Source organism: Apus apus, chromosome 5, assembly GCF_020740795.1.
Source record: "Apus apus isolate bApuApu2 chromosome 5, bApuApu2.pri.cur, whole genome shotgun sequence".
NCBI classification, from domain to species: Eukaryota; Metazoa; Chordata; class Aves; order Apodiformes; family Apodidae; genus Apus; species Apus apus.
The window spans coordinates 55,226,559-55,254,090 of NC_067286.1; the positions used below are offsets into that span (position 1 = coordinate 55,226,559).

The window sequence follows — 27,532 nt, forward strand, 5'->3', positions numbered from 1 at the left end:
CTTGACCTGAAACCACTTTTGATAGCTATTGCATTCCCAAGTCTAGTTCTGAAAAGATCCAGAAACCACTTCTAATCCCACCAAAAGACAAACTGCCAAAACACTAATCTAAAATTCTTTAGATATGAGTGGTCACAGCCACTACAGTAAACAATTTGGCACAGCAAGACCAGAACAAAAGATGAAAGTAGCCTGTATTGAGCCTTCCCATCTATACTGTATGCAGTTCAAGAATTTTGCTTCAGACTATATCTAGCCTGGTCTCCTGGACCAAATGTGCTTCAAAGCTGTTAGGAGAATCAATTCTGGTGATGGATTCTTATGTCCTCCTTGGTTCCAGAAGCACATTTGGTACACAACTGGAACAGAGGTTCTGGTTCAGTTTCCTCCAAAACATATCCAGCTCATGCATAGCAACATCATTCTGCATTCTCTTCAAAACTGCCCTACTGCTTTCAATCAAAACCCTAAAGGAGAGGTAGCCAGAACATACTACAGGAAAGCTGGGGAGGGACTTTTTACAAGGCCTTGTAGCAAGAGGACAAGGGGTAATGGATTAAAACTGGAAGAGGGGAGATTCAGGTTAGACATTAGGAAGAAATTCTTGAGTGTGAGGGTGGTGAGACACTGGAACAGGTTGCCCAGGGAAGCTGTGGATGCCCCACCTTGGAAGTGTTCAAGGCCAGGCTGGATGCGTCTTGGAGCAACCTAATGTAGTGGGGCGTGTCCCTGCCTATGCAGGATCTTTAAGGTCCCTTCCAACTCAAACCATTTTATGATTCTGTGATACTACTGTTTTGGTTTTCTAGGCTTTTAATCTACTCATAAACCTCTCTGCTCAGACCTCATTTCTGGAGTTAATCTGTGGCTCTCAGCCCTTTCTTAGACTTCTCATTTTTTTTCCATTTCTGCTTTTTCCCGCTGAACTCTTTGCAGTAATTTCTCTCTCTAAAAGTCATGTTCAAATAATACATGCCAGCTAAAATCAAACACTCAAAAGAACAAACTTTTTTCATGAAGTATTTCTACTATCCTAAGATAACACTCCCTTTTTTGTAACAAATGTTGCAACTCATCAAGTTCAACATCCATTTGAAAGTGAACTTTTGTCTTACAGGTCAGGATGTTACTATTTTTCTAGACATTTTACTTAAAATAATCAAGTTCCTCCAGCAGCTACGCTCATGATGATTACACACAACTGTATGTTAATTCATTACATCATTAGATGATGGTAGAGATGAAGAGATGTTCCTGAAACACTAATTTTTGTCTCAGGTGTCATTCACCTTTGTCAAAAGCAGTCTCTGAAGTAGCTTAAAATTATGTGGATGTGAAGCTATTACTTCACCCACTACCAAGTGCATGTACATCAAAAGCTCATTGTTTTCTGAACCTAAGTCAAGTAGGGTTCTGGCATTTTTCTAGCTTAGCTACTGGTCTGCCTATGATACCTCTGTCCCACAGTCAAACCACACGTGAAAGAGTTTGATGCGTCCAGGGCACACCTTGCTTAGAGACACCATGCTGTGGAGACAACACAACATGAAGATAACGAAGCCCAGGCTTTAGTTGAAAGGGTTGTCTTTGAGGTTCTCCAGAAGTCTCAGGTATCCTGTGCCTACTGGAGAGGAGATGCTCATTAATGCTTTTGCCAGTGGCAAACCTGATCAGAATTATGTCCCTGATGAGACTTTCATCAAGCGTATTAAGAAGTGATGCTTCAATCCAAGGTCCCAGGACTGGTGAGTCCTCAAGACACAAGGCGTTCCTATCATACCAGCACGATTCAACTTGCTGTCCAAAAAACAGATCCAGCTGCCTTTGATCTTCAAAGATGACAGGGAACAGCCTTTGAGGCAGCCAAATGTGTCTTTCTGCATTACCAGATTGCTACAGAGACAGGCAGATGGGTGGAGCAGCCTCTACGTTCCTACCAGAGAAGCAGTCCAGCTCTGTGTTAAATTACAGCAGCACAGAAGAGTACATATGGCAAGTGGGAGAAGAGATCCCAAACTCAGCTGTGCAGCTGCTAGGTGGGACTGCTCTGCTCATGCACACACTGATGAGACACTTGTTTTGATACACTGAAGTCAGAAGGAGCCAGTCACTCAAACAGCAGAACTGGACACTAAATAACCTGCTTCAAGGGGACCTTGCCCTAGTACGTGGCTACATCCCACATTTGGAAGTATTTTAACACATCTGTGTGAACCTTTAGGACAAGTCCAAGTTAACTGTAAGCAGAAATGCACAAATACTGAAAGTTACATTTCTACAACTGAAAGAATAAAATCTCTTACCTCACCAAATGCACCTCTTCCAATCACTTTTATAATTTCAAAGTCATCTCGATGGAGTTGCATTTCCTTTACCAATTTTGTAAATGGTCTTGCTGTTTCAGAAAAAAAAAAAAAATCAATTATGAAGAGAAATATTGTAAACTAAAATAATCCATAAAGCAGTGGTCAAAAGTACTACTCATTGCATGCCCAGTGCAATAACATTTTTTCAACTACTATTAGAACTATAGAAGGAAAAAAAATTAAATATTTAACTAGCACAATTTTTAAAAAACTACAATTCTATGATTGGTCCTGCCTTGGTGACAGCAATTAAAGTACAAAGTAGTCTTTCAGAAGGATTTCCCCCCTCCTTACTTTAGGGTTTTGTGAGTGAGTGAAGGACCAAGTGAATGGGAAACCCTAAAGAAAATCTGTTTTATCCTTCAGCCACTAAATTCTCTTAGTAAGCAGAGTTCAGCTTTACTTTTTACTATTTCAGCTAGTACCAGCTGAAGTTTTAACAACCCAGTCTCAAGAGATAGCTGTCTCTACTCAATGGCAACAAAATCATTTCCTACAAGATCTAAGGCTAATTTAAGATTTTTACTTTGAACTATTGTTTCCGTTAAGCAACATTCACCAGATCTCCAACAGACCAAGTACTGAAGGGCTGCAGCCGAAAAGATGCCCAGCAAATAACTAACCTACACATACTTTGTTCTGGTGGAATCAACCGAATACAAAACTGTTCTCAAAATACCTGGTTGATAAATTCCACTGTATCTGCAGATCCCATCAATTTTCTACTCTCCAGTTTCCATTCAGAGTATTTTATTTATTTCTTGCATAGCACAGGATGAAGATTATTGTTCAGAGAAATTCACTACTTGATTATGAAGACCAAATCAGTAAAGGAAAAAAACAGTGCAAGCTAAACTACACAAGAGTGAGTATTGTGCCTACAAAGTTCCAGTTTACACTTGTAACTAAGCACAACAAAAATTGCTCTTCTTTACCTCATCACAAACATTATTAGACTTAAAACACATGAATTTTTCCCACTTGCAACTAAATAAAACATCACAGAACTACTACACATAATTCAGCCCAGACTCCTGTTTTCCCTCACCTTACATTATGATTAAGCTAATGAGTTAAAAGCCAAACAGAACTCCTACAAGAGGGGTCACTTGATGTTACTTCAGATGTTAAAATAAACAAACCAAACTTACACACAGAAGAAACACAAGTCTGAACCAGAGATTTCAGACTTCAGTATGAAGTCTAACCAAGAAAGCCTGAAAACCCCTCAGCAAAGATTCATGTAACAGCTAATAAAAGGAAGAAACAGCTGTACTGAGGATCATCCATTCTGCTTCCATGTACTTTGGAAATGCGTTATTGAAAAGGTTTCCTCTGAAAATAATACTCCTTTCACTGGATGTTTCTTGTCCATACAAAGCATGAAATTTAAAAATGAGACTACACTAGGTTTTCGGCTAGATTCCCCATCTCAGCTGGGTAGAAATGCCTACCCAGTCTCCCCTGCCACAAGGCCATTGACACTATTAACCCCAAGCCCCAAATTATTTCTAACAAACTTAGCCAGCAACGCCAACTGAAACCAATTAACAAACCTACACCAGTCCAATCAGACATCTACACAAGTAAATAGCCCTGCCAATGGCTGTGATTTGTATTGATTATTTTACCTCCTTCCCTTCCCATCCACTCAGAACAGATTGAGGAAATGCCACTAGAGATAAGAAATAAATGTGAAAGTTCCATTATCAAGTTATGGATTGCTATTACAGAAGGGAGACTATTAGACTAATTCTGCAGAACACCAGCTTCAGGTATTAAAGTTCAAGATGAGGGGGAATAAGACCAGTAATTTTAATTCTGGGGGATACTAACCTAAGAATATATATATTTTAAAATGAAATAACCGATTTTAGCAGTAATTCTAGTCAGTAAACAGAATACAAAAAAAAAAACAAACTATCCCTTCTAGAAGGAAGTTACTATTTTCACAAGCTATCTGTGTACTTAACTAATGTTGGCTTTTAGTATTTAGCAGGTGATGGTGTTCAGAAGCACTGCAACTTCAGTTATGTTTCTTTTGGAAAACTAAGCAACAAACATGAATATCTGCCTGTGCAGAAAAATATTATATTGGAGAGGACTTCCTCTGAAATGGAAAAATTCAAGTCCTTCTCAAGGGATCCAAGACGCCTTAAAGGTAAGTAAAATTTGAAAATACAACCTAATATCCACAGAATCTCATCATCATATAGTCTACAAAAGAGGTTACGCAGGAGACCGGAGCTCAGAGGAGGCAACACACCAGTAATTCATTTAAACTGATACTTACTTTATTGGCATTTTAGAGTAAAACACTTTACACCAGGATGTGACCTGCGGCTTTTAAGTAACAGATTGCACTATCTTTACCCTCCCCAGGAGGCTCCTCAACCCTCTACTACCTAGATCAGTAGCATGCACAAAATAGGAAAAACTGAGTGAGCAGAAGCTTGCACCAAAAATATCAGAGATGTGTTTGCTGTGCTTGGCAGAATGATGCCAAGTGATATACCCATCGCTATATAAATGGTAAAAAGTTCCATCTTATTTCACATATCACTATTTTATAAACAGGGAACTCAAAGCAAACTTCTATTAATATACTGGAATGAATCACTACACTTTACTGATTAGTTTTAATACTAATATTAAAAGTGGGAGTTACAATTTGTAGTTAATACTTAATGAAAGTATTTCATCCTGACAAACAGAAGCATTAGCTGTACTGGGGATTTTGATGGCAGTGATTACTGATTTTTTTGTTATATATACTGTTGTCAAGGTAACATTAGCAGACAGTAACTGGAAGAGTTTGTTTATTCATGACTGTGAGGCTGTAATCAGAATGGGGATAGCCATTCTGCATGAAATATATTTGCATGCATCACTGCCTTTTTTCTCCAGCTGATTTTGCGTTATTGTGCTTACACTTGCCTGGAAGAAGGATGTTCTCCACAAGGCCACATGGGGAAAAAAACCCACCATAACAGACAACTAATCTTAAGAAGCCAAGAGATATAAGTTCTCAAGAATACAATACAAAACATTAACAGTCAATGTGTTGACCAATATTCACAATGGGAAGTGAAATGCCAGCATTTATTTCTTCATTGAAAACAAAGGTATGTATGAAAGACACACCACAAACAAATCCTCTTCCGATCCTATTTGCCTCTTCCCCTGATAAATGGACTAGGATATTTTGTTTGCACAAAAAGGAAACATAAGTTTGAATTATTTTAAAACCCAATTTGAAGCACAGCCACAGACAAATAGATTTGTGATTTAGGTTTGTGACCTGATGCATCTACACTGCAGTTAATTTGCATTATGCCACCTGATAGGAGACATTTGAAGACTGTTCCAGAACAAGCAAAAGCTGCAGGAAATGCCAGCAGAAACAATCTGACGAAGCAGATTGGGCACTTGTTTCTGCTACCCCAGGAATAGGCACAAACCAGCCTTTGTCAAGGTCAGAAGCATATGTCAAATTTCCTCTCATTTCTGAAAGCAGGTCAGGAAAAGATGATAGGAGTGTCAACGTCACCCTCAAAAAATAACAGCACAACTTTTCCCAAGCTAGAACGTGGTTAAAAGTGAGAAGCATTGAGGCATATTTTGGATATTTACTTTCAGAATGGTTCAGATCCTGAACCATTCAATTTATGTCAATAACTAACTATTTGGAATCATAAAAACTAGCGCCATTACAACACAGTGGACAAAAGACTACCCACTGGGCTTATGATAACTACTGCTTCAGTGGTGGTTACCCAGTGGCTCTAATTTGAGAACTCCTGTGTGTTTTGTTAGGCAGTGTGAGTTTCCAGAAATTCAGTCACAAAAATCACTGAGTCAATGCTGCCAAATGTTCAAGAACATCTGATGTTTTGTATCTTTGGCAGCTTCAAGTTTTAAATAAATACCACAAGTGCAAGAAAATAACAGAGACTTACAGGTCTCTTTCAACAATTCAGGTTGAGAGGGACCTCAGGAGGTCTCTAGACCAACTTCCTGCTCAAGTCTCAGTCAATACAGATTTCAGATCTGGCTAATTAGGGTTTTGTCTAGAAAGTCTGAAAATATACTGGACTGCCCTCCACCAGATAGTTTCACAGTTCAGAACTGATCCTGTAAGTGATTTGGGGCTTAAGTCATTATATAAAACAATGATAACACTCAAGTACACCTACCCAGAAGGTATGTCCAAACTGGCTGGTCATAGAGAAACTCATCTGCCACCACACTTCCTTGATCTATTCATGCCCTTCAAAAAACGTTGTGGTAGGAAACTATGTGAATTGCAAAATATTCATGTCAGGAAAGCAAGGAAATAACATAGATAATTGTCTGTGGAGCCATACTCCCACCAGGCAGATCCAATACTTTATTATAGATGTTTTCTTTGGAGGAAGAACATGAATGAGCAGCAAGTTTTACCACTTCCCTCAACCATTCCTCTTTTATTCTAGAAATCGAGTAACTCGGTTTGCCCTTTGTGCACCCTTTCACAAGAAACAGCATTCCTGTGATATTGCTACTAAAACAGTAGGCTGACAGGTTTAACAAGTTAGTGCTTGTACATGTCTCAGGAGATACCCACACCCAGGTAGCCCCAGCCTGCTTACTAGGGTGATAAATACCTGTTCCAACCCACATTTGAGTTTTAAAGAAGCAGAATCCTCTTGTTACCCAATTATGAAAATTGTCTTGTATTTTAGAAATTTAAAGTTCTGTTAATGCTTCCATCCTTTGTTGACTCCAATCTTAATTTTTCCAGCTATAGATCCTTGCCTCCCTTTCCCTGTGCTGGCCTGCTTTCTCTTATTATCCACCCTGAGAATGCTTTTTTTCCAGTTTGTTTTCCTGAGGGGGTTAAGCATGACAGTCTGAGACCACTCCTCCTGGCTGGTACCACTCGATCCCAGTGAAGACCCCTAATATCCCCCTCACCAAATTTCACAGAAGTTATCCAAAGGTACCCAGTTGCTTCAAGTTTTATAAAAAACCTGGCAGTGAATAGGAAAGACACCTATGGCATCATCTCCACAAAGGGAAAGGCTGCAGCAGGACTACAGCAATCACCTGCTTAGCTGGGCAACCAGCACATTCTAAGGTGCAAAGCAGACATACCTTGCCATCCCTAGTCATGGAGTGATACTGATGCAGGAGAGGGTAAAAAAGGAAGCATACAGCAGAAAAGGGAAGGTAGTATGGTGGGAGCGGACAGGGTTATTCCACTAAGCCTAGTAAAGGACAAAAATACCAATTATACCGATTTCTAGCCAAATTTCACCAATTTGCTGTTTACAAGCAAAAGGTGAAACATTGTGTGTTCTCCGACATATTTTCTGCTGGGGCTTCTACCATGCCCTCCCTCCTGTTTTTATAAAATACATACACACACACATTTCAGTTACTCTGCCTCTTGCTCAATGATCTGATACTTCATCATTCATCAATACCCATTCAACAAATAAATTAAGCAGTGCAAGACTTTGGTTATCAGTACAACGACACAAGCTCCACTGGCTTATTAAATTAAATATTGTATTGGGATACTTAATCTGGTATACAAATGTTTAAAAATCCCCTCAGACTCTTGAAGAAGGTAGCATACAAGGAAATCAATTTGCAGCCATGATTATGGATTTTGCTTCATTTTATGAAAGCCTTCTGACACATATAAAGTGCTTGACCACTTCCAATGAAACACCTCACTGGCACTTCACAGAGCTGTGAGTTTGGACAAGATTTAGATTAATCGCATGTAAAATCCTCAAAGGTTTAAAAGGATAAAACTGTCATTATCTTTAGGGATAAAGCAAGACTGAGTGTTCATAGCTGCTGCAATTTGCTTCACAAGCAGCTTTATCAGTTACAGAAGGACTGATCCTAGCATTTAAAATTTGTGCAATAGTTTGTGATAACTGCGTGAAAAACTTATCACCACGCTAAAGGGTAATGGCATCAAGAACTGCTTTGAAGAAAAGTATCGAGCAGTAGCTCTGGTGCTGATCCTATTAGGCTCGCTAAATTTGCCAGCAGAAGAGCAAGGCATTTACCTTGAAACATCACCCATGTTCACTGTTATTCTTTTGTGTGTGGCAGGCATCAAAAGCAAGTACTGCAAAGAAAGGACTGCATCTGCAGCAGTGTGCTACCATTTGCCAGCTCCTTGATCAATGTTACCACGGACACTTAGTAGCTGGCTATCTGCCTGACTAGCCCATTCATTGCTTTTCATGCTTACAATGAAAGGACACCAAGGATAATACTCAAGATTTGTACAGACAAGTACTGAGGAACATGCAGATGGTTTTGAGTAGCCCAAGAGACATAATGTGTTACCAATTTAATTCCTGCCAAAGTCACCCTTCTCTATGAGAATGAGACAGCAAGAGAGGTATTGCAGGCAAGAGGGAGGAAATGTTAGCTTATGTATCCAAGAACAAACACCAAATGACTATTTACAGTACTCAGCTATAGGATGGTATCTTACCTATGGAAAAACAATGGTCATGTAAAATAAAACCACATGACAACCAGACCTAAAAGTAATGGCATATGTTAATGCTACAAGTGTGCAAGTACAACAGCGAGAAAACTTTTATCTGAAATATAACAGAGGAGGAAGTTCACTCCCCAATTTCTCATCTTCATGTTGTATTCCTGTCACGGAATGATCCATAACTTCGAGAAGCATAACATTGTTTATAGAACCAATTCAGGCAGGGTTTGCCTTTTTTTATTATTTTTTTAATACTGAAGTTGACTTTGGAAGATAGAACTGTCAGCACTATGCGTGAAGAAAAATGTGATTGTGAACAGCATTTATTTGGGAAACCCAAAAATGTCTTACCATCCACTCAAGCTTGGTGCAACTTCATAATACTGTAACATTGTAGCATACAGCTACCAGGACACAGACTTTTTAAAGCAGGATGACACATTCTGAACAAGAAAACCTGCACCATTATGAGTACTAGCCATGGCATTTAAGAAAACACTCAGCAGCTTGAGATTAAGTTCTAACCCAACTCTCACAGGAGAATTAAGAAAGCTCCTAGAGAAACTCTGTTCCTGACTGCAGTTTGTAGTCCAGATTTTCACACCTCTTTCCAATTTGTCACATTTGTTTAGAAGAGGGAAAGCTGCCATGCCTCTAACCTTTCCCTAAGGTTCTGATCTCTTTCAGCAGACTAAACACCAACCACAGATTGCTTGGTTGTCTGTCAGCCTCTTCAGCTTTAGATGTTTCACTGACTAATCTGTGGTGCACAAGACCGAGATCTTACATCTACTTCAGTTTCAGGTTTTCAAAGGTGGTACTTTCCTTTCTCTTAAGCCTTGCTGGAACAATGCAATGAAAGTATTAGTATTCCACAATTTAAAAATCTTTTCTTCTCTTGAGTAACTGTTGAGGCCCAATGCCTTCTTAAGCTTCATCTTCAGTCCTTTTATTTTTCTCAAGGTGATATCCAGCCCAGCAGATACATGCACTTTAATTCATATATACGTTCTTGCTCCTCCTTGTTCCTCCCCACCACACTCCACTCTTGTCTGGGTCATCATTAGTGTTCATATGGTAAGTAAAACCAGGAAATGTTTCCAGGCGAAAGCTAACTTGTCTATCCCATCCCCTCCCACTGAACCATTCACCCAATATGACTCATATACAGCTGTGTGTTGGAGCCCCAGCCCAAGACAGGCAGCGGGACAAGGCTGGACAAGGGCAAAATGGCCTTTTCTGGAACTGATGTGGATATTCCTTGGACTGCAGTGAGCATGGAAGTGCTATGCAACAGCATGTTTCTAGCCAACCTACAGCACTTTAGGACAGGATCTTCCAAGACACATGTCAAAACATGGCAAGAAATGGATGACAATGAACACCACAGAATACAATCTCTGCTTAATATAGCTTTATTTGTACCTGAATTTTTCTGTACTCCTAGTCTAGAGCCAGATTTTGCAGGCGTTGGAGGGGCCATTTAAGTCAGAGCAAATGGCAACCACAAATTGAAGCACATCAGTAATGGAAAAAATTGTTTCAGGCTTCTACACGAACCACTAATTCCAAACAGTAAAATTTCAATTATTTAATTTCTTTCATTCCGTAACAAAGTTGTAAATATTGCTAAAATCCACATATTTTATTGCATGGTTTGGAATCTAAAAAGCAGAGTTAATTTTTTTTAACAGTTTGAGATCTATGTCTGCTCAGAAAAAGCTTTGATATCGTCACTTTTTTCAGTTTTAAACAAGAGATTAAGAAAATCTTTAATCTGACCTCACCTGAATTTCAATAACAACATATGAATGTATCCACATTTCATCAGACCCAGCACCTCTTGCACACCCTGGCAAGAAGTAAAACAACTCCAACCTGATGACTGCACTGTGTTGATATAAGCTTACATACACTTACATTAATTAAGAAGCCACCACCTACATCATCAATGTATGAGCAAAGTTCTAGTTTTCTGATTGAGTGTTTTATTTCAACATAAGTAAAACTTAGCAAGACAAGCAGCATGACTGTTTTATCCGTTCTGTATAGTAAGCGCACACCTTTTGTTTTCTCCAGATACATGCAAGATGTTCACTCAAGTTACAAAAAACTTAGTGAAAGCATTATGTAACAGAACAATTTGTATTTTACACTGGCATTACATTTACCATATGCCACCTCCTTTAATTTTCAAGGTTAGAGGTTCTATTAATAAGCTCTCCTTGATAAAGCACCCTACACAAATGCACTTACAGTGACAAGAACAAAGGTATCCCTTTTCTCTGCTCACAAACTTAAGAGTGAAGACATAGTTCAGCTACACAAGTGAAGTGCGTTGCTGTGACCAGAGACGCAGTTTCACAGCTCTTTTATCAGCTGTAACAAATTCAGCTGGTCTCACTGCACTGCCCCAATTTTGCTCGCTAAACCAGCAGAAACCCAACCTACCAAGACACACAACGCAATCATCATCCTGTTGTTTAACACATTGAATCACTGTCATGGAAGGGTTCGGAGGGGCAGCTACATCAGTGCAAGCAAGAAGGGTAAAGGAGAGAAGCTCTTTTTCAGAGGTAGTCATCTTGAGCAGCACAGACCGGCCCTCACAGCAGTCCAGTTGCTGCAGGGGTGGCTTGCCATGGTGCTAACACCCAGGTAGCTGCACATAAAGTCAGGTAAAGGAGCAGCGTTAAACGACAATTACCTTTTTCCTGAGACTTCAGTTCTCAGCCAGATCAACACCATAAGGACATATAATACTAAAGTGATGAGGCATCAGATAGCTCACAGTGCTATAGAACTGCACCCAATTTTATTTTTTTTTTGATGGCTCAGGGCTGCAACATTATGCATATAAATACCCTGAGCTGGTTTTCAATTTTAAGAGTTCAGATAGCAACAGCTTCTTTAAGCATAGGTGTGGCTTTCTCTTCACTTCCTTTTAAATGGCAGATGGTAGCAGGACATTTTCTCAGATATTACTCACCCTGTCTCAGAACTTCCCTGGAGCTCCAGATCTAATCAAAAGGTCAATGAAAGTCAGACTTTTGCTGCAGGAAAAGGCCACGAAGATTTGGACATGCAGTCACTGTAACCAGGCACTAGAATATTTGGAGTAGCTAAAGTTACTCAGAAGCAGAGAACAGGGGGATTATCTTTAAATCTGCAGAGCATACAAACAGGTCCCATGCTCAGATCTGCTACAAAATATAGTGCAAGGCTCTGAGTGGCTTTTTTATTGTAAATACTTTCACTACTTCCTCTCTAGACCAGGAACCCTAGAGCCAAAGCCATTCTGCCAAAGCCATTCTGCCTTGTTCTGCTCCTTCCAGTCCCCTGGCTGGGAGTGATGAAGAGGAAGACCCTTTACAGTAGCACTATTTTCACTGACTCCAAGTGTTCCATGTCACTACCAACATAACACAGGGCACTAGGAGCAGGGTCAGTCATCTGTAACAGAAAAATCCCATGAGTTTGGGGTATTCAGAAGGCAAGTGCATCTCCAGACGGCAGGATGCCTCCTGACACTTTCTTGCTCAAAAAGGATACAAAGAGAGCAGAAACAAAGAGAAATGCATCTCTCAGCCTTCCAAGGTGTGATGAAAATTTTACCCAGACAAAACAACATGCTTCTAATTTCACTATACAACTTTTCCTTAATGTCAGCACATTTTAAAATTTGTCTGTATCTACCCCTGACTTTCCATATGCTACAGTTAAAATCTAAATTGAAAAGGACAGTCTAGATTTTCAAGGGGAAAAAAAAAATCTACTGAAAATCCATAAGGAGATCGTAAATCTGGTCCTAGCTGTAGAGTTCTAGAAATGGAGTCAAACTGTGTGGTACTTTTGGTTTTGCTTAGTATTTTGAGCCCATCTTTTCCTAACATCTTTGCCATGGTATCTTTCAGAAATTCTTAAACCCAGTTCCTGGATCGTGATTTTTGACAAGCTCTCAACAGACTGCCAGGCCACATGACACACTGTTTAATCGATATGCTTCTAGGCATTCCCAAACCTCATGTAGGCTCCTGAAAGCTTATATCCTCCACACAACTTTCCAAACCAGAACATAACTCCCATTCCTGCATGCCCCAATCAGCAGCAGCCCAAGGCCCCTGAGGTCTAGCTTCTCCCTCTTCCTTGCATATGCTTAAAGCCAGCAGGAAACAAAAATGTGCTAATTGTCCTAGGCTGGCACCAAAAGTGCTGACGTTAAAATATGAAAAGTATTTCAATAATTACACTCACAGTTGTAAATATGTAAATGCCACATGTCACACCTTCAGGTCTTGCTCCTCAGCTTTTTAAGGCAGGCATATCAAGTGAGGATTATCCCGACAAGTTTTCATATCAGATGCAGTATCTGACAGAACATTCTGCTTTTAAGCTTATCACACAACTTTTCAATATTTTACACTCCTTTTTACTTGAATTTAAGAGGAAGATTATCCATATGCCATATTTTTTTAATAAGCACTACATTTGTAATTATTTTGCTCTTAGATTTATTTCCATGCATTTAAGTAGAGAATTCCTTTCCCTTCCTCATCTACAGCCCATCTAGACAGGTGTGTTGATTTGAAAACAGAAAACCAAATACCAGGACATTCAGAACAAGCTTGTAGTAGGCTGGCAATCTCAAATGTTCATCTATACCTCAGGCTCCATTCTGTTGGCTTCCAACCTTTTCCTTTACTCATACTTGAAAATAACAACCAAACATTTGGATGCCCCAATATAATACCAGGGTGAGCACCTGCATGTTAGTACAGTTTGCCATTGGAAAATGTTGCCAGTGTAGATGTACTTTTACAACTTCCCACTTGCAAAGCAGTAACCAGTGAAGATGCAGTAACTTCTCTCCAGAACTCTGACATAGTACATGGCCTCTGAAGAGACTACCAGCAGAAGATGAATCCAAAAGTAGAATAACAAAGAACTTCTGTTAATCTTCAAAATACTTTAAGCTGTTGCAATGAAGTTGCAAACTAGAATAGACATTGAGTCAACTATGTACACAAAGAAATCCAAATGGTTGCCTTTCTACTTCATTACACATCATTTTAGCTATACCCCATTCCCTTCTATTTTTCCACACAGAAACATATTTTCCTTTCCTAATTTATCTCTAGTGTCATCTAAGCAAACCTTGGCTACTTTGCCCGTTTAGTGATTGTTTTAGCTCTTAAATAATATTTTCCACTTGCACTGCCTCATTTTAAAAAGCCATTCAGTCCCAAACCACAGTATTTTGAAGACTGTCGAACTTTTCATCCTTGATACTGTGTTTCAGACATGCTAGTTTCATTTCTGATGGAGTATTGTGAAGCTGAGGCCATTTAATACTTTTGTTCCATAAATGTCTTTGGAATTTTCTAATGGAAAAGTCTGGAAGATATTCCTTTTTCATCTCAAGATTCTCCATATTTGTGCCACTTTTCTTTTTTCTTAATCTACATGAAAAAGGTCCTCAGCACTGCTTGTTTAATAACACATCATTCCATCTTTGGGTTGCCACTGTGAATCCTGCAAGGACATGAATACTAGAAGAATGTTTCTAATCTCTTGCTAGTTACATGGCCTTTAAAGCAATGTGCAAGCGTTGATCTAGTTATTATAGACAGGTACACACACAAGTCTGTGATGACAGTCTCCAAGACTCAAGTCTCAAGTCTGAGACAGCATGCAGCACTGAGGGGATACAAGCCTGTGCTTCTGAAGTTTGCATTTTTGTTGTTCAAAGCTTCTGTAAAGAAGTTCAAGTCTTGAAGAGTACTCTTCAGGCAACCGTATTAAGGTTTATAACCTAACAGCTACATCATTTCACTTTCATAATAATTTCTTGAGGCTTAGCTTTTGTTTCTTATAGAAGCTGAATTTTTAAACTAAATTCATAGCAGCAGTATCATTTTAAAAAAATCTAAATCCACAAAATCCTTAAAAAGAAGAATTGGAAGCAGCTGTGTATTGAACTACACTACTATTACCTCCATAAGCAGCAAGTGCCACTTTGTTACCATTTCTGTTATGGTGCACACGCTGCACCAGTAGTTATTCTTACCCAGGAACAAAAATGTATGTAATTATTTTCAGAAATTTTACAATAGCTGAGTAGTTTGTGCAGTTGCTAGCAAAAGTTTACTCCTGACTGACTGTTGAGCTGTATTTTAAAGAAAAGAAAGAAGTCAGGAGCAGCTACAACTGTATTATATGAAATTAAAATTTAAGAAGTTGTCCTTTTCTGAAGAACCACTCTAAGAAATGCATTTTCAAAGAACTAAGAAGAATCACCTTTCTTATATGAGCATTTTTTAACACATCAAGACCCCCAAAAGTCTAGTAAGAATCCTTCAGTTATCACACATGAAAAAATTTTATTTGAGTATCATCAATTCCACTTCTCTCCTTCAAAATTTATTTAACAGACATTTCAGTACATAAGCTCAACTTGGTCTTCTTTGAAGTACAGGCTATCACTTCTGGAAGTACTGGGTAAAGACATCTGTAGTATATCGATCAATATTTAGGACTCTAGGTTCATGCTTCTCAGACTTTTCTAATTCATGCATCTGCTTAACTTTTATTCCAATACTGCAAGTTTTAATTCAAATACTAGGATTCCTCAGTCTATTTCTGGACAAGTGTTAAAAGATTACAAGTAGACAGTGTTGATTTCCTCTTCCATGAATTGTTAGGCACAGCTAAGTTTATTTCCTTGCCAATTACTTTTTTTTTTAAATTTATTTTTTAAACACAGAAGTGTAACTCAGAGACTTCACCTAAGTCCCTCAGCAAACAGAGAGGACAGGTTCTTAAGAGTTATATGGGACATGAGGGGGGAGGGAGAGATGAAGACAAGGAGATTGAAGTAAGAAGTAGGTCTTGCCCATACTTCTCTCTTGCAGAAAGATAATCCATTGTCTTTCACCAGCTGTCACCCATTTCAGAGCTCCCCACAGAGCTCTGAAGGTAAATTACTGAAGCATATTTTCCTGTAAAGTCTCTGTATTATTTATTCTGTGGACTACCAAGCATATACTTGGAAGTAAGAGCTATTATTACTGATGTGCACCCTGACATATTTTAGCCAGTGACGCAAAAGATCATTGTAGCAACGTGTGCACAAGTGGGCACTGCTGTTTTAAAGATACCACTGCAATACAAATAGGAGGTAAGAAATAAAAAGTCTGAACAATGAAACGAAAAGAGGAAATTAAGCACATGAGAGGATGGTATTTCCCAGTAGTTTTAGGCAGTGAGACTCAGTCCAAAAAAGAAGTTATTGCCATTACTTCACTATCTGCTTTTTTCCCCAAGATAATCTGCACAGTCTGTAGGTACCTCCCAACAGGGAAGCATTACACTGCAACACAGTGTGTGCAACTTCCCACACATCAATCACAAACACAGCTGAGGGCTCACAACCACAGCACCTGACACATTGAGAACAACATTTAGAACAAAATTTCTTCTGAAAAATTTACATGCGTTATAAATTGCTCACACACAGAATCTTTGCATCAGAAGGGTAATGGACCATCACATTATATTGTACTGTCAATTCATGCCCTCATGACATAGCTGACAGTGTACGTACTCTGGCAAGGATGTCTACCAGACTTCCAGGCATTTAGGAATCCCAGGAATTTTGAAAAATCTTATTATTTTCCCAGGAGTTTGCTGCAAGCAATGTACTAAAAACCCACAGATATAAATTAATTGTATGGGAAGTCACGTGTAACTTAGGATACTCAATTAATAATTACAACACACCTCTAATAAAGGATTCAGTTCTTGTTTTTTGTCCCATTTGTACATTATCGTCCCCATCATCAACAGCACTTCCCATGCTACTTTCCATATATCAATATGATTCTGAAATGCTGAATTTATTGTGTTTTCATTTGCCAAGTGTACTATCATCAAGAAAGAATTTCACCATTAAAGCCATATTGCAAGTCCAACTTCATGTAAGTCATACAAGCTCTTATTTTACAGAGGAAACTAAAAAAGAGCAAATATCTCTCCTTAGATCTTTACAACTATGAGGAAGATTGTTGTTTTTTACCATGTTGTTAGCAACTGCTTAGTCAGACTCCTTGTAATGTCAGATATAAAGATACCCAGACATAAAGGTACCCTACTAGAGAGAGGTCCCTTTGTGACATGAGAACATATCTAGCAGAACAGCTAAACCTGTATTTTTCATAAAGGATGATTCAGGCTTGCAGTCATGCAGGGATTGCAGGCTCTTCTGACAGCTCCATGGAACAAAGCTTTAAAACACTTCAACTGCTATCAGGGCTAACAACTACACATTATGGAAACTACACTTGGGAAAAAGCACTACACATAAAAGTTAAGTTCAAAGTTCTTGAAACTTGTCTTGGCAATTCTCTCCCAGGAACAAGGAAACTGGTGCTTTTATTAAATATGTGGCAGAACAACAGGAACAAAATTTACTTTCCCATTATTTACAAGCCTAAAAGTTAGTTAAAAGCTTGTCAATACTTATGTTCAGAACACATGGTAAAACGCCAACCAACCAGGGCAAACACCTAATATTACAAAAAAATTAATAGTAAATTTACACAGGTTGTGTCAATTACTTCATCTAAAGCAACAAGAAGATTCTATTTTACATAATTTATTTTAATTCTGAGAAGCATGAAGAACTGCTCTCTATTAAAGCAGACATGACATTAAATACATTTGCTAAAACAGGAGGGAGAAAAATAAATTCTGCTGAACCACAGAATAATTTTAGGTTGGAAGGGACCCCTGGAGATGAGAGTCTGACCTCCTGCTCAAAGCTGAGATAATGCAGAAGTTCACTCAGGTCGCTCCAGGCCTTGTCCCGCTGAGGCTTATCTCCTAGGATGGAGAGACTATCACCACTCCGGGTGCCTCTTCCAGTGCTCCATCACCTTCAGGAGTAGTATTTTTCTCCCGTTACACAACATTAAGAACCTTCCTTGCCATAGCCTGAGTCCTTCTTGGCAGTGCACCCAAGAAGAATCTGCCCCTGTGTTCTCCCTAACAACACATCTGATAGTTGAAGATCCCACTCAGACTGCCCTTCTCCAGACACATCAAACACAGGCTTTTTATACATCACATGCTTCTGGCCTCCAAACACATCAGTCATTCTCTGGTGGACTCACTTGAGTTTCCCAGTGTTTTTCCTGTACTGGGAAGCCTAGAAATGGCTTCACAAGTGCTATATAAGAGCAGGAAAACTACTTCCCTCAATCTGCAGGCTACACTCTTGCTGATGCAGCACAGTACAGAGGGAACCTCCATTTCTACAATTATGCACTTCTGACTTCAACTAATTGTTTACCAGGATCCCCAAATCTTTTTCTTCAAGGTTGCTTTCTAGTTGGTCATTCTCAAACTTTCACAGCTCCACAGTGCAAGACTTTGAACTTGTCATGCTCAATTTTATGAGGTTTTACAGTTTGAAGGAAATGTAATGCTGGTATGTAAAAGGTAAAGCATAGAATGTAATCTCTGCTATGCACACCCTCAAAAAATGCCTTAACAAAACCTTTCATAGAATCATAGAATCATAGCAGTTGGAAGGGACCTCGAAAGATCATCTAGTCCAACCCCCCCACCAGAGCAGGGTCACCTAGAGTACATCACACAGGAAGGCGTCCAGACAGGTTTTGAATGTCTCCAGTGAAGAAGACTCCACAACCTCTCTGGGCAGCCTGTTCCAGTGCTCTGTCACTCTCACAGTAAAAAATTTTTTTCTGATATTCACCTTAAACCTCCTATGCTCCAATTTGTATCCATTACTCCTTGTCCTATCACTGGTCATCACTGAAAAAAGCTTAGCTCCATCTTCTTGACACTCACCCTTTACGTATTTGTAAACATTGATGAGGTCACCCCTCAGTCTCCTTTTCTCCAAGCTAAAGAGACCCAGCTCTCTCAGCCTTTCCTCATAAGGGAGATGTTCCACTTCCTTAATCATCTTTGTGGCTCTGCGTTGGACTCTTTCAAGCACTTCCCTGTCCTTCCTGAACTGAGGGACCCAGAACTGGACACAATACTCCAGATGCGGCCTCACCAATGCAGAATAGAGGGGGAGGAGAACCTCTCTTGATCTACTAACCACACCCTTTCTAATGCACCCCAGGATGCCATTGGCCTTCTTAGCCACAAGGGCACACTGCTGGCTCATGGTCATCCTCCTGTCTACTAGAACCCCCAGGTCCCTTTCACCTACACTGCTCTCCAGCAGGTCAGCCCCCAACCTGTACTGGTACATGGCATTTTTCTTCCCCAAATGCAAAACTCTACACTTGCCCTTGTTGAACTTCATCAGGTTTTTCCCCGCCCAAGTCTCCAGCCTGTCTAGGTCTCTCTGAATGGCAGCACAGCCTTCTGGTGTGTCAGCCACTCCTCCCAGCTTGGTGTCATCAGCAAACTTGCTGAGGGTACATTCTGTACCCTCATCCAGGTCGTTGATGAAGATGTTGAACAACACCGGTCCCAGCACTGACCCCTGAGGGACTCCACTAGTCAGAGGCCTCCAACTAGATTCTGCCCCATTGACTACAACTCTCTGACTTCTTCCTTTCAACCAGTTCTTGATCCACCTCACTGCCTGATCATCAAACCCATACTTGATCAACTTATCTACAAGGATGCTGTGGGAGACGGTGTCAAATGCTTTACTGAAATCAAGATAGATCACATCAACTGCTCTACCATCATCTATCCACCTAGTAATTTCCTCATAGAAGGCTATAAGGTTAGTCAAACATGACTTACCCTTGGTAAAACCATGTTGACTGCATGTTGACTTTAAGATGTTTAATACCACCCAGAAAAACAGGAGGTTTATAACTAGACTACCTGTAGCTCTGATTCTGTCAAAATCAACAGGGGCACTTCTGCTTCTGGTTTGAGCCATTCAAATGCACATAGACCTTTAACATTGAGCATAATTACTGCAAAGCCCTTTTCCTAAGAGCAGCACAAGTTCCATCCCTGGATATATATATTTATTTAATTAGCCTCCCTACCCCCTTTTCTCCTTCTCGAAGTGTCAGGTCTTTTGTCTTCACAATTCATATCAGACACCATCAACTTCAGGATGCACAAGGATCAATTATTTCTAGCCATGGATGTAGATCTGACTGGGTCTTGCCTGTCTGGGTCAAGCCTGACCAGTACAGCCCTGTTGGTACAGCACTACACCAAATCCAGTAAATCCTGCTGGCACCCAACAGCATACACAGAACGATAACAACAGTTTGGTTGCTTTAATAAACAGTAAATACTTCTAGAGGTAAGATAAAGACAGGCTGTGGGCCTGATACAGCCTCCAGTTAGGTATCCTCACTCTGTGTTATACTGCATTACGTTACTTGGAGTACTAGGCTAGCAGTATCACAGTTTAAAACCAGCTGTTTGATATTGTCATTATTCCCACTTAAATATTAACTGTCCAGAAACCAAAGGCTGAACTTAATGGCAATGGTAACTTTCAGTTACATAACAGAGCAAGTTAACACAATCTGAACTCCTCCATGCAGCAATTCTGTGACACGTGACTAAGGCTACAACTAGTTAAAGCTGGTCTGCAAGGAAAATGTTTGTGCTCCTTCCATGTGACACACCAGTCTAACTCATCTGCAACTTCTCAGAAAATACACTCTGAAAGATAAAGCATTGTGAGTTTACACAAAAATACCACATTACCCATAAAAAGCCAAAAGACTGGGATACCACAGACTCCAGCCTTCACTCTGCATTTATAACTCAACATCGAGTGGTTACTAGCTACCAGTTATTCCATTAGGCCCTTTAGATTACTTTTAGCCATTTGTACATGTAAAAAAGGTTTTTCTCCTAGCCTCCTATAAGAAGTCATATAAGGTGATGTTCTGAATCACAAAACACAGTTTCCTTTTTTTTTTTTTTTGAGGGGGGGAATAACCTGAGAGAGTAGCAGCACAACAAAGCTGTCCTAAAAGGAACCACTGATGGTGAGTGCACAGGGAGATCACCTCCTTGCCTTAAAGAATGTACAAACTAAAAAGAAAGGAAATACGGACAGATATTACATTCCCATTTCACTCAGATGCAGTGCAAGTGATCACGGAATAGATAACGGAAACTAAATTCCTCAATTTAAAATTTTCATTATGAACTTCTTACTCAAGTCTACCTAGCCATAGAAAAAATACCTTAGCTACTCATCTTCCGATACACAGTCCTACAACAGTCAGAAGCCTGCAGAACAGGTCATGCACACTAGGTGTCCATCTCTGAGGGCTAAAAACAGGCAAGGAGACCATAGCCATAGAAATGGGGGTGGAGGGAACAATGACACATGGTGATCTAACTAATCCTATCATGAAATGGGCTAAATTTAAAGCCTAAACACGCATCTTTAAAAAGCAAACCTTTGGGAACATATTTCACAATGATAATAGGATCTTCATACCTAAAGTCACCCTCCTGTTGTTCTACTCTGTTTTAATTACAGTATAATAAAAGACACTCAGAATACTCCAGCTTTTAGCATTAATAATCCAAGTCACACAAGCAGCAATAGAGCCAGCAGCACACCAAAAAGTTCCGTGAAGAAGCCAACTGTTGAGGAAGGATGTGCAAAATGAAGATAACAGAAGCCATGCTGTAACAACAGCAGAAATCCAAAGGCATGTAAGGCAATGGAGACAACCTCCATCCATCCCCAAGATACACCTGGATCTCTGGAAGGGGTGGGGGAACGAGGGACAGAGGAATTCCTCAAGAGTGGGGAAAAAGGTTTTGGGTGCTCCAGAAACATTACCATACAATTACTAGAAACCTCGTTCTTCCTCAGATGAGGACAGAGATTTCCCACACCCCACACAGGACAACTCTAAAAGGGATTCAAGTTTTTTAATGCCTTCAAAAAAAATAATAATTAAAAATTATTCTTTGCTGGGAGAGAGTATTTGCTGTCTTTTTTTCCAGTACTATGGGGTTTAAAACAATTTAGAGCATGATGTATTTTTATGTACCTTTGGAGAACCTCAAGTCACGCAAAGCTCTTCCTTAAGTCTCATCTACCCAGGGAAGGCATACAGTTTAGTTCTCTGGCTAATGGACCATCACTAGCTGGGAAATCATAATATACTAAAAAATCTCATAGTGGTTGCTTTACTTTGGGTAAAGTTACAGTATCTATAAAAAGAGTCAATCCACATTCCAGAAACTATACAGCCCCAAATAAAGTGTAATATTGCCAGAATAGCTGCAACACTCCTGTAAGACCAATTCTTATACATATATACTTAAGTGAGTTTAAAGCCAGTTTCATCTTACTTATTACTTCCTCTTTCGCTGATTTTTTTTTTTTTTTAATTAAAGTTAGAACAATATAAGCCAGGTTAATGCTGAATTTGAAATCCAGTCAGAATTGTGTAGACTTCTCTAAAATCCTGAACATGCATGTCTCAATAAAATGGCATAAAAACATTCCAAGTAAGACTTCACAAAGCAATCATCCATGTTGATTTTTGTTTTGGAGAAAAATTATAAATTATTAAAATAATTTGGGATATATCTGGAATTGATGCCACTTCTGATCTTTTCTTTTGTTGGCCTTTTTGGGAAAGACAGCTATACATATTCAGCCTTCAATGGCAGTGCACTTAAGCAAATTAAGAACTATACCCCAGTCTTCATTAATGCACACCTGATTAATAAACTCCATACATTTCCAATTACTCAATATTTGGTGAAGACCTCCCCACCATTTTCCAAAGCTCAGACTCCTTTATAAAGGTCTCAGGTTGGGCATCCAGAGGTACTAGTCACATCTGAAGCTCTAGGCCATGGTTAAGTAATAACAGGTTTCAGCGTTAAGACCCTGATGACATGAATGACAGAAATTAAGATCTCAGGCACTTCAGGATGCCTAAGGCCTCAGCTGGCAATGATGGATGCACACACTTAATCTGAATGCACTCTAAGTACATCTACACACATGATTACTGAGGTCTATGCAAAATCAGGGCTTAAGAAAAGAGTGTGTAGTTTCCTACTGAAGAAAGTTACATTCATTACAGTGAACAAAGATCTTTATAAATGAAAGCTTGTATTCTGGCAATCTGCATATGCTGATCAGAAAAAAAGAGTGGAATATTTTAGTATTAGGAGACAGCTAAAATGAACAGATCAGACTGAACCACAACCCAAATATATAGACCTGGAAAAGCTTTTTAAAATTAAATCCCCTTTATTAAAAAAAAAAAAAAAACCCACAACTGCAACAAAAACAAACAAACAAACATAAGAAACAACCCCCATAAAAAAAAAAACAAACAAAAAAATCAACCAAAAAAACCCCCAACCCCTAGAGCTTCAGTGGGATGTATCAGAGAGCACAATACAAGCTCTTTAGTAACTACATCAAGACTATACTGGAATTGTCAAGCATACTTTATGAAATACTTAGAAAATTAAACTCAATTCTGCTAAAGGCTTATCCAGGCAAAAACACAGTAAAAAGTTTTAGCAAGTCCCTTCAATTTTTCTAAACACAGTTGCTTGTGGTCCATTATCCTATTTTATCTTTTCGGACATTGGTAATGAAAAAGAAGAACCCATAACATTTTTCCTAATTCTGGGCACTCTATTCTGTTAACAGCTCAGATAAATTTGCAATTGTTTAGGTAAGTATTACTATTCTTCCTTTTTGTAACACCCATCTAAACACAACTTGCATGAATTGTTGCAAGTTACATGGAACGGATAAAATGTAAGTTTCATAAATTCATAAATTTGATAAATCTGTAGTACTTTAACATTCCCAACTAATTTCAGCTACAGAGCAATATTCCCAAAACCAAAAATCTTAATATATAACCATAAAGTAAAAGCAGCTTGCTAAAAAAGGCTAACAAAACAAGCCTCTACAGTTATATGACTCACACCGTTAAAATAATTTGTTTCTAGTAGGTGTAGAAGAAACTGACTCACTCCCACATGTGAATTAATTCCAAAATAAAAGGTTAGTTCAACTTGATTTGATAAAAAAAGTTCAATACACTGAATCTGCTGACTAAATCAACATCCAAGCCATTTCCACTGATAATGCATAACTGTGCCAACCATGGAAATTTTAATTACGTATATCAAGAGGGGTTTTTTTTGCAGGAAATTTTATCTTAGTATTACCTATAGAAAACTAATATGAAAATAATTAAGATTCGTAAGTGAAACAAGTTAGAAAAAATGTTAGATTTATGAATGCTTATAAAAACTTACTTCTGCATTATACCTTACCATGTACTATAACTGAGAAACTACGAGCTGCTCACTTTTTTCCTATATGAAGACAAATTTATCAATCACTTATTTACCCTCGAGTTTTCACATATAAATAAAATGAAAATACAAAATATAGGTTGCAACCTTTAACATACCACATAATTCCTCAAGCCCTCACTAAAGACTGTTGGTATTTATCAGCAATTTATCCATGGGAGAAAAGTGATAGTGACTTCCCTCTATGGAACAAAGGACAAGCATCACCCGGGATGTCCGTCATCTCAACAGCACATGCCAATGTGTTTCTCATCCTCCAGACCACACTTCTTTGCCATTGTCAGAACATGACTGCAGCATTCAGTGGCAGTGTTTCGCAGCATAAAGTTTTACAGCAAAAGCCATTAAAGGCATTGCTTCATTCTAAAAATAGCAGATGAGAACAGATGTACTGTAAAGGGACCATCACACATACAGCAGTAGGCTTTGAACCTCATTGCCTTCAGGTTACTAGCCCTGACTACAATGCTATCAAAGCTAACATGGCAGTTTAGGCTCCTCCGACATTAATTACTTACAACTTGCATTTTTGAAAAGAACAAAACCAGTCTACTCAAAACAGAGAATGCAGGAAACCGGGATTCAACAGCCATGCTCTCGTTATTCTTACAGATGACCATCAAAGACTTAATTAGTGAAGGCAATCCAAGCTATGGTGCCCCATCTCCAACCACAGGAAAGCCTTCTGGGAGCAGGAAAGAGTTCCAGCTGCATCCACACTGTGCACTATGCACAAAGAAACCATGGCCACCACCACCACTGACCTTTCCAGAACCTCTGCAAGATACCTGCAGCTTCACCCTGCCCCAGCAGGCTCTCATCAACACCCTCCCGCCACTAGCTCTGGTGTAAGGGATCTTCACAGGCTTTGGTGAATAAAGGATGGAAGTGGAGGAACTTAGGCCAGAATCTGAAATTCTTGCTCATCAGCTGCCTTCATTAGCCGACCACACTCACCACTCACTGCACAGCTTTTGCCTGCACAGAGAAGGACATTATACAAACCAGCAGAGCCTGAGGTCTCTTCCTGGTTTTCTATGCGTATTTCTGCAATCAGGGGATGGGGGAGGAGTGCTAAAGGGAAAAAAGAGAGGAATTTAAGCCCTCAAGTCAAGAGATATGACATATGACAAGTGACAGCTTTTCCCTGTGTAACCCAGAAAGGCCAAGGAAACAGTCCTCATAAGTAACCCTCAATGTTCAGCAAATCTAAGGTAATCTCAGAAATACTTCAGGATAGTTTCTGTCTCTGCACTCAGGAGGAGTGCCAGCACCCTTACCTACCACTTTCTCTAATACATCAGTGCCTGTGGCAGTCAGAGGGCCAGGTGTACCCTGAAGCTAGTTTTGAAGATGCTCTAATGCAGACTTGGAAGACTTTCTCAGGTCCACATATACACTTCTGAATACAACTGCTTTCAGACAGAGAGTAGAGGCTCTACTCTCTTCTGACAAGACTCTCCCTTCCCTCATCAGATTTTTTTATTTGAAAGGTTAAGGTACCTCTTTAAGTAGAACTCGAGAAGGAAAAAAACAGGTCTGGGAGTAGACTTGCAAAGTCCACTGATTCCCCCCCCCAAACAGCAAGATCCAAACTTGAAGCACCAGTCCTGACAGCAAACCAAAGCTGTGAATCACTGCACTAGCATGAGAGTAACCCTTCCTGGTTAACTTTCCATGCATGGTTTTTCCATCTATGGTCCAGCCTTAAGTGTAACAGATATATATCCAAGAGTGACAGCTCAAGGCTAGGCTAGAGTGGTTGCTTTGAGCACTCTGTGTGCACACTTCTCCCTCTTCTAGCTCAGACTGGGAATACACTGCTGTTTCTACAGCAGCATCCACTGCCTATTATGCCAGATTGTCTTCAAGGGCACAGCAGCAGGTGCCTAGCCAGCCTACTTGTGCTAATCATCTGCAATCTCCTTTCTTTCCCCACACCTTCAGCCCCTTAAAGTAAGTTCCTCTCTGGAAAAATAAAAACAAACAAAGAAAAAAAAAAACAACAACAACCCACCACCACACAAAAACAGAACAGCCACCTAGCTGTGCAGCAGACCTTGCACAAACTGAAAACATGGAAGATAATTCAGCATTCGAACAAATACCTCAAAACACATCAGGAGAAATAATCTGGACAAGTATCCCGTGCACCTGTTTCAGGGAAAAAAAAATCTTACATTTCAGATCAGTCTCAACTACTCTGACATTGGTTCTGAGGTGTTCTCACAGAAAGAACTAGCTAGTACATAGTCCAGGAGCGAGACAACGCTGAATGAACTATGTGGGGACGTGTGCCATCTTGCCTTCTGTAGCATGCCAGTGGTACAAAACAGGGTCAAGGAAACAAAGGCTGGAGCAAGAGACTCTATGCAGCACCAAGAGAATTTTGAATACAAATAAGGCCCATTCCTGTTAGACTTTTCTCTGAACATGCTTGCCTACTGGCTGCAAACGATGCCAAGAAGCTGTTCAAAAACAGAGCAGCCGGTTGTGCCAGTCCCTGCTGACTGGAAGTAAGGGGCAGCAAGCACCAGCCACAGCCAACTAAGATAACTCCTGAAAAACAAGGTGATGTCAGACAAGCACCAATGTGATGCCAGCCAGCAAGGTGCCCTGAGAGCAGCCATTCCAGCACAGGATTATGAGAGATCCAGATCCCTCAGTATAACAGAACACGGGGCTCCATAGGGAGGAACATGCTGTACCTGAAAGCCAAAGGACAGCTGATGCCTGGACAGATGGCTGCTGAGCCACAGCCATGCTGCTCCAGCACTCCTGTCCTTCTCTTTGTCACGTAAAACAAAGGACAGCATATAATTTCTTTTTTTTGCAGGAATAGACTCTTAGAGGTCCACCTGCACTGCATAGACAATACCAGCCCACAGCACCCAAGCCCTGGTGTCCATCACAATCCATTGCATAAGACCAGAGCCAACCAGCCTCCTCCATGCTTGCTGATAGGAAGTCTTCACTGGTGGTCTAGGTCAGCTTTACCAAGAAGAGTACCTCCACAGATTTGCACAGCCAGGCAGACTGTTTAACAGGCTTTCTAGGACCCAGGACTGTCCAGTCCCAGCATCTGCCCAGATGCCAGCTAGGTTGCTCTCCTGACAACTGGAAGGACAAGCAGAGATGGTCAAGCAATTTGGCCTTAGAGGCACAAAGGCTGTAGCAGCCCAGTTCCGCCAATGATTTTCAGAGAGAAATGAGCAAGTATAAGTAGAATAAACAGGACTCCTCACTGTTAGGATTCCTCACTCAAGGAACAGCAGATGTAGCAATAGTTTAAAAGACATTAAGC

General features: G+C 39.8%; 1 protein-coding gene across 7 annotated transcripts in view; it reads right to left on the minus strand.

Annotated features, from left to right (window-relative positions):
• CDC42BPB (CDC42 binding protein kinase beta) overlaps positions 1–27,532 on the minus strand; it is a 93,224-nt gene that overhangs the window by 62,004 nt on the left and 3,688 nt on the right. For all 7 annotated transcript variants that reach the window (XM_051622417.1, XM_051622416.1, XM_051622415.1 and 4 more), the window contains exon 2: positions 2,304–2,395. In XM_051622417.1, the coding sequence (XP_051478377.1) occupies positions 2,304–2,395 (92 nt within the window). The remainder of the gene's footprint in view (positions 1–2,303; positions 2,396–27,532) is intronic.